Below are 8,191 nucleotides of genomic sequence, written 5' to 3' on the forward strand. Positions count from 1 at the left end.
GGGGACGGGGCGAGGCGGGTGGGTGGCTGTCTGGCAGCCAGCGGAGAGCGGGCGGGGCTGTGTGCTCCTTCCGTGCCGTGTTGGACGTTGGGCGGAGCCGAGCACGGAGGTGTCATCTTTTGGCAGCGACCCCGCTCTGTTCTGGTCGTGGCCTTTTCCTCCTCTCTCTCTGAGCGGAATGGCAAGCTCCTGCCCAAGTCACATTTTCCGCTTTTTCTAGCCCGGCTTTCCCTTCTGCTTTCTTAATCCGTGTTCCTTGTGCAGTGCCCAGAGCGCCAAAAAGGCCTGCGCCTTGGAGTCTGCCCGCGCGCCCCCCGGCGAACGAGCCAGCCGGCACCATCTGTGGGGGGGCAGCAGCGGGCACCCCCGCACCGTCCCCCGTGCCCACCCGTTCGCCCAGGACCCTTCAATGCCTCTCCTGACCCCACCCAACACTCTGGCTCAGCTGGAGGAGGCCTGCCGCAGGCTGGCTGAGGTGTCGAAGCCCCCGAAGCAGCGGTGAGTGGAGTGGGGGCGGCCAGAGGTTAGCGCGGGGATGGGGGTGGGGGGCGCTCTCCTCTGTCGCTGGTGGGGAGGGAGGCCGTTCTTTTCCGCCTTGCTCTGAAATCTCCGGGGAGCAGGGATTGCTTCTGGACAAGTAAGGTTCCCCTTTCCAGCTTCTAAAAGTTACTCCCTATAGTGAACATTCATTCTGCCAGGGTTAGACCAGAATCTACATAGACAAGTTATGTTTGGCAGCAGGAGAATGAATTTCAGTGATTTTTATTTCTTTTCTTTCTTTTTTTTTTTTTTTTTTGCAAATCCCATTCCTTTTTTTTTTTGAGTTGGAGTCTCACTCTGTCGCCCAGCCTGGAGTGCAGTGGCCGCTCCCGGCACTGCAGCCTTGACCTGCTGGACTCCAGCGATCCTTCCGCCTCAGCCTTCCGAGTAGCTGGAATTACAGGCATGCGCTACCACGCCCGGCTGTTTGTTTTTTTTTTTTTTTTAATTATAGAAATGAGGTCTCGCCAAGTTGCCCAGGCGGGTCTCGAACCAGCGGGCTCAGGCAATCCACTCACCTCAGCCTTCCAAAGCCCGGGATTACAAGCTGAGCCACCAAGCCCAGCTGCAAATCCCGTTCCTTATAAACGTCTTGGTAATTTAAGGCTGGCTAGGTGAGTGTGTGAGAGGCCATGACCGTGGAGAATCAAAAGTCTGAGCCCTTCGCTGGGGCTGGGAGTGTCCTGTCCTAGGCTCCCAGAGAAACTTAAGGTGGCTGCTGCTGGGACATTGTCCCGCCTCCTCCAGCCCACCTGTGGCTGGGTCTCCACAGAGGTGGACGTCGGGTCCGTGCCTCTCCAGGAGGCCTGAGAGTAACTTTCTGTCTGCTCCCTAGTTGCTCTGGGGATGACAGCACACCTCTAAATCCCTCGCCCTGGCTGTGTCCTCAGGTGCTGCATGGTCAGTCAGCAGAGGGACAGGAATCACTTGGCCCCTGTCCCGGCGGGAGCCACGCCCTTCTCCAACCCAAGCCTGGCTCCAGAAGAGTGAGTGTCTTTCTTGGCATTGCTGAGATCTGCCGAGTGATTTACATTTCAGGGTATTCACCACCTGGAGTTGTGTTTTGTGGAACTTTTCTGCCGTATACAGTTACCTTAGTTTTCAGTGCTGGGGATGCAGATGTGCCATCCCTGGAAAACCCTTTCGTGCTGAGAAATGTATCAAGCGAGAGTTTTTCTGGGCATGCAGAGACCAAAAGCTGGGACATGAAGTCAGATGGGTCAAAGGGACTCCACATCCGGATAGAAAAGTTGCCCCATTCAACTTGTGAGTTGGCAGGACCAGAGACATCTCAGGTCACCCGAGTGGGAAGGTGACGTGTTGCCTGGAGGGAGAGGCTTGGAGAAGACACTATCTTCCCCTAAATTAGGCAACAATTCTTTCTGGTAATTTTCTGTTTTTGCAAAGTGGACCGAGGAGCCCGCTCAGTTTACTTAGAGGATGGTGTAATTAAAAATAAACCTGTTAAAGATACTGAAGGTGGTCTAAAGAAAGTTTTCGTCCTGGGCAGCGAGCAGTGTTTGAAGTCCTGAATAGGCCACTTCGCAGGACCCTTCGCTGTTTTACTTGGTTGACCCTCGGTCCACCAGCTGTCTGGGCCAGCAGCTTTTTGTTTTTCAAGCCACTCTGTGAAAACTCAGAATAAATGGGGACGTTGAAATGACTCGGGATAAGCCCTTTTAGCTGCATTTGTTCTGCCGGCCAGTGGGTGGGCTTCGGGCCTTGGTGCTCACGCCATCTCGGGAGGGGCTCCAGCCCTGGGCTTGTGTCTGCAGCCTTCCCTGGCGAGGGTGAGCCCCCTTTGCTGCGATGTCTTCTCGTCTGTCATCTTCGTGGAAGAGCGCCCTGCTTACGCTGACTCGAGAGGCTGCCTGTGCCTCCGCTTGGTGGCAGGGCGGGGAGCGAATTTTGTTAAACCAAAAGGAAGTCATTCCTCCCTGCCCGCTCCGTGCAGCTGGTGTGGGGTCAGACTGTGTCTTCTAGGTGGCCGCCTGTGATGTGGGCACCCTGCCCTGCCTCCCTTTGAGCTTACGACGGCAGCCTCAGTGTTGGGATGCCCTGCTTTTTGCACATACATTGTGTGTGTGTCTGTGTGTGTGTGTGCTTGCCTTAGATGTGTGTCTGCCTTAAAATGCTGAACTTGTTGCATTCCATCTACTTTCAGTCACAAAGAGCCCAAGAAGCTGGCCGGTGTCCACACACTGCAGGCCAGCGAGCTGGTCGTCACTTACTTTTTCTGTGGGGAAGAAATTCCGTACAGGAGGATGCTGAAGGCTCAGAGCTTGACCCTGGGCCACTTTAAAGAGCAGCTCAGCAAAAAGGGAAATTACAGGTAAGAGTCCTGTGGTTTCTTCCTGCTCTAGAGCTTGTGTCAGAGCCCGGAGCCAGAGCGGGGGGCAGCTCCCCTGGCCTGAGCAGACCTGGGAGGGGCTGGCAGGGAGGGCCTTGGGAGGTTCAGGGGCTCGCCTCCTCTCCCCTCGCATGACCGGCAGCCGCTGCAAGAGGGAGGGACCTGCCCCAGCTTCTTCCGTCAAGTGAGCAAGACTGGAGAGAAAAGGAGCAGCCGTGTGCTCTGTCAGGAGGAGAGCTGGGCCAGGGGAGGGGAGGGAGGGGCTTGCGCTGGGGACGGGGCTTGAAGGGGCACCTCTGTCCTGGTTTGGGTTGAGGAGAGAGACCTCCACGCTCGGGAAAGGGCAGAGACTGTGGCTGGGAAATGGCCGCGTTCTTCTTTGTCTGCTTTTCTGCCTGAAGAGGACCTCCCTGGGTTCTGCGGGTCATGTGAAGCTGGGATGTGCCTTTGTCCGTAACAAAGGAGGGGCCGGACTTGTGGGTGGGCACAGGGTGAATAGGGCTGGCCACTCTTCCTGCCTGGGCCTGGGCCTGGGCCTGGGCCCGGGCCCCACTGCCTGCTCCCCCCTGCAGGGGTCTTGGAAGGGAACTTAACTTCTGAGCCTCGACCTCATCTGTAGCGAAGCGGAACCCTTGAGAAGGGCCCACAGCACCCTTGAGGGGATGGAACAGCAGAGGGCGAAGAAGGCCAGCCCCGGCCATCTTTCCATCCCTTGCTTCTTAATGAGGAGCAGTGGCGACTTCGCCGGCTCCCCCCGCGTCCTGCCGCCCCTTCCCCTTCTCCGAGGTCCTCGTCCCAGGGAACAAGCAGTGGGTTCTGCTTCCGTTGCATCTCAGGCTGTGGGCGCCCGGCCAGGACAGCGAGGCGGGGCCGGCACCAGGTCAAGGAGGTGCTCCCTCTTGACATCTGCACCGAGAGGGAGGGCCACTCCCGGGTGTGTGCCCTGGGCCCTGCAGAGGACCACAGTCCGTGCTCCGTAGGTGTCAACCCATTCTTGCCTCTGGAGCCAGGGGATGCGAGTGGTGAACCGCGAGAGGCGCTTAGCAACCTGCTAGGTGGGCCCTGGCTCCTGGACACAGGCGAGTCTTCCTCAGAGCTCTGAGACACCCTCCCTTCCAGAGTGGGCCCTGTGTGGCTTTGCCAGCCTCCGCCACCTGGGAGCGAGTTGGGGCAGGGGCCAAGGGTGATTCCTTTTGCAGGGGAAGAGCTGGAGATTGGCTGGGCCGAGACCCTGTGGATGGTTGGCCCGCGGGGTGTGTGGCTGGGCCCAGGTCTTTTCCTTCCACACCTGGGCAGAGACGCTTCTGAAAAGGCGTCAAAGGTGGGGGAGAACAGGCCTGGCTTCTTTTTTTCTTCTTTGTGCTGAAAAGACAAGGTGAGACTAACTACACAAGTGTGCTCCTCTGGGGACTCATTTTGATCTCGGGTTTGACTTGGCTGGACTTTGAGTGGAACTGCAGGTGACCTTCAGGGGAGACGAGCCATGCGGCGCTGAGCACAGGCTTGCAGGGAGGGCGCCTCGCTCAGCCACTGGCCACATCTGGCTCTGATTTTCTTCTCTCCTAAGGCACACTTAATAAGCCTGGCTTTGAAGCTCTGGCCTCCCCTTTAATGCACAAAGCCTGCACAAATGGCCGACTCTCAAATTCTTTCCTGATTGGATCAGGCTGTGGGAAGGCCCTCCCAGCTGCTTTATCTCAGGGCCTGGACTGGACTGGTGCCTTCCTGCGGGTGGGGCGCGGGTGTCCGGCCAGGTCCTCCCAGCAGGGCTTGGTATTTCAGTATCTCAGTTTGTGCACAGAACCCCCCTCCCATCCCCAAATAAAAAAGCCCAGGGAGTTGGGGCTGTGAGCAGGGCTGGGGGAGCTGGGATCGCTGAGTAATCTCAACATGGCAGGGGTTCAAAAAGCAAACAGTCCCTCCAGACGTGCCAGACGCCATTGGTGCCAGATGTCAGAAGAAAGCAGAGTTTGCCACGTAAAGCATGTTGCAGTGGAAAAGCCTGTTTCTTGGAGAAAATGAGGGCAGTGCCGTGCGCTTGAAGTCCGGGGTGGGGCTGAGAGGATGTTGCCTCTCTCCTCCCTGGAAGAGGTTGCAATTATGGAAAAGGTCATTGCGTGTTTGCCCAGAGATGCAGTGAAAGCCCAGCTTGGTGGACCCCGAGGGGTCGCAGCCTGGGCTCAGGGGCCGGACCGAGGCGCCGTGGGAGTTTGAGCCTCTCACGTGGAAAGATGGCTTTTTCCTGCTGCTTCGGTCCCTGGGTGCAGAGCCCCTCCCCCGTTTTCTTACTGTCTCCTCTTGGGCTCCCCCAGAATGCTGAGCCCCTGACAAGCGTCTTCGGCACTGACCTCTCAGCCTCTCAGCCGGGCTGTTCACCCTGATGCCTGAGCTCAGCCAAGAATGCGAGAAACAAAGAGCTTTGACTCAACCCAGCTGTTGCACTTTATTTAGCCTTATCTCCTGTGAAAGTATTTGGCTTGCCTTCATTAAAGAGGGAAAAAATTCAGCTCTAACCAAGGGGAGTTAAGTTTTTTTTAAGAGAAAAAAACCGAAATCAACTATAACCCTGAGACACAATTGAATGTTTTAGAGGCCCTCCCCCCCGCCAGGGGCCTGTGACCTTCCCCCTGTGAGTGGTCCTTGTGGGCTGGAAATGGCAGCTTGCAGGGACGCATTTGATCCGTCCGAGGGTCTTCCTTGCTGGGTGGGGAAGGAAGAGGCCCTTGCTGCATCTCCTGGGAAGGGACGTGGGGTGGGCTGGCCGCAGAGGACAGCAGCTGCTTCCCCATGTGCCGCTCCTGAGAGAGGCCAGGCATTTGCATCTGTGCAGTTAAACAGCCTTGGAAGAACGCATGCTGGGGCGGCATAAAAGGAGGCTCTAATCAAAGGCATAATAGAAGGGCCTTTGGTGTTTGACCCTGAGGGTGGGAAGGGAGAGGAGAAGGGAGGGTGTCATGGAGCCTGAGAAGCTCGCTGGGCTGGCCTGCCTGCTGGTGACAGCCAGGCCACCCAGGAGCCTCTTGGGCACTGGAGGGCGGGATGGACCAGAGGCCTCTGGACCGAGCAGCTCTTTGGCAGTCCACCTTTTACGGCCTCTGCAGGTTCAGGCTCTGCAGGTTACAGGCTCAAGCTAGAGGCACCTGAAGCCGGGGCTGGGTCTCTCTGAGGGCCCTCTTCAGCTACTCCTGCCCATGAGCTCCAGGCATTCGCCCTTCCCTTTCTCCTGCCCCCCACGGAAAAGAAGGAGAAAGCAGCCCCTCTACTTTCAGCGTGTGCAGGCGCCCGCACGTGTGGGATGACTACAGGGGTTTTGGGCCAAGGACTGCAGCCTCAGTGTCGCTTGCCGGTGGCAGGCCCGGGCCCAGCCTTCCTCCTGACCCACCTGTTTTGTGTGGTCTGGCCAACCCCAGTTGCCATCTTAAATCGGTTCGGGCAGCGGTTACGTGTGCGCCTACTGGAGCAGATTCCTGAGATACCTTAGTTTTCCTTGCTGGCATACTTTTTTCTTTTGCATGGTGAAGGTGGAAAACGCAATTTACCGCGAGGCTTTTATGCTTTTCTTTTTAAGGTATTACTTCAAAAAAGCAAGCGATGAGTTTGCCTGTGGAGCGGTGTTTGAGGAGGTCTGGGACGATGAGACGGTGCTCCCAATGTACGAAGGCCGGATTCTGGGCAAGGTGGAGCGGATCGACTGACCTTCGGGGCCGGCCGTGGTGAACCACAGAGCCCAGAGCTCTCGGGACCTGTCTTGGCCAGGAGCAACTGCGCCAAAACGTTTTGAAGGAAAACTAAACCAATGAAGAAGACAGAGTCTAGGGAAGAATTGGTCAGTGGGCTTCAGGAGGGTGGGGGCGGGTGGGTGTTTTCGTTATTCGTGAGCTGGGTACTGAGCTAAGCAAGGCCTGAACCATTTATTGCAAACGTGACCACTCTGGCTGTTGGAGGAGCTAACTGTGAGAGAGACTGCCATCTGTAATGCGTGGCTTCTAGGGATGTAAGTCGATAAGCTGAGAGGAGCTGTGTGCGCTCACCTGAACAAGAGTCCCCACTGCTATTTATCGAACGGTTGACCCCACCCCAGTTTATGGATATGCTGCTTTAAACTTGGAAGGGGAGAGAGAAGTTCTGAGTGTTCTGTCCGAACCTAGGAGCTGGGCTACGAGTGCGGTGATGGTTTCTTCTTCGAAAGAGGAACTGGGCTTGCACTGCGTTTCTCCAAGCGAAGGCAGACTTTTGAATGGTCCCTGCCATTGACACACGCAGAAATTGGTGCATTTTTTTCCTATGCTGCTCTGTTCTGTCCCGGGTCTTGAGTGCTGACCATGTTGCGTCACCCTTGACGTCTTGGGGGTGGTTCGTCCTGGAGGACACGAGAGCCCTGTCGCTGGGCCCCAGGCTTCCCTGTGGCCCCATGTCGTGTCACCGCCCTGAGGCTCGCCGTCAGTGGCTGAGGCCGGCCAGGATCACGGCCCTGTGGTTCAAGTTTTTATGGAAATGGCGGTTCTTGGTTTTGGGGTTAGTCTTTGGGCCACAGCCATTCAGGAAACGACCCCCCTTCCCCGCAGAGAAACGAACAGCTGTGGGGAGACCTAGGCGCACCTTCCCTCCAGACACCTTTGTTTTGACGTTCGGGATTTTGTGTTAAGTTAATCTGTACATTCTGTTTGCCATTGTTACCTGTACTATACGTGTGTATATAGTGTACGGCAAAAGAGTATAAATCCACTATCTCTAGTGCTTGACTTTAAATCAGTACAGTACCTGTACCTTCACGGGACCCATTCCGTGTGTCGCCCTATATTGAGGGCTCAAGCTTTCCCTTGTTTTTTGAAAGGGGTTTATGTATAAATATATTTTATGCCTTTTTATTATAAGTCTTGTACTCAATGACTTTTGTCATGGCATTTTGCTCTACTTATACTGTAAATTATGCATTATAAAGAGTTCATTTAAGGAAAATTACTTGGTACAATAATTATTGTAATTAAGAGATGTAGCCTTTATTAAAGTTTTATATTTTTCAAAGCGTCGGCCTCGTCTTTGAATCCCCGCATGGGAGCAGGGCCCAGGGACCCTCTTGGGTGTTCACACCTGGGCCTGACGTCTCCTCACTGGAGCCCAGGCCTCAAGCCGCGGCGTGCTTGTCGTAGAGCAGGCTGTGGATCGCCTCATGTGTTGCCTCTGGTCCGGCCGGGTAGGTGCCGGTGATGAGGACTGGCACGGGGTCCTCCCAGGAGCACTTTGCATTATCACAAGTGTCTTGGGGTGAAACGCCCCTCAGAAGGTGGGTTTGCAGACTCG

At 56.0% G+C, this 8,191-nt stretch overlaps 1 protein-coding gene across 1 annotated transcript in view; it reads left to right on the forward strand.

Annotated features, from left to right (window-relative positions):
* The window catches only part of AXIN2 (axin 2), a 29,791-nt gene extending 21,876 nt beyond the window's left edge, over positions 1-7,915 (forward strand). Inside the window, exons 5-8 of the mRNA XM_021709293.1 lie at positions 265-498; positions 1,431-1,526; positions 2,705-2,872; positions 6,459-7,915. Coding sequence (XP_021564968.1) covers positions 265-498; positions 1,431-1,526; positions 2,705-2,872; positions 6,459-6,585 — 625 coding nt within the window. The 3' untranslated portion in view covers positions 6,586-7,915. The remainder of the gene's footprint in view (positions 1-264; positions 499-1,430; positions 1,527-2,704; positions 2,873-6,458) is intronic.
* Positions 7,916-8,191: the final 276 nt, after the last annotated feature.

This window comes from Carlito syrichta, unplaced genomic scaffold (genome assembly GCF_000164805.1).
Source record: "Carlito syrichta isolate Samal-C Ts95f unplaced genomic scaffold, Tarsius_syrichta-2.0.1 Scaffold170657, whole genome shotgun sequence".
NCBI classification, from domain to species: domain Eukaryota; kingdom Metazoa; phylum Chordata; class Mammalia; order Primates; family Tarsiidae; genus Carlito; species Carlito syrichta.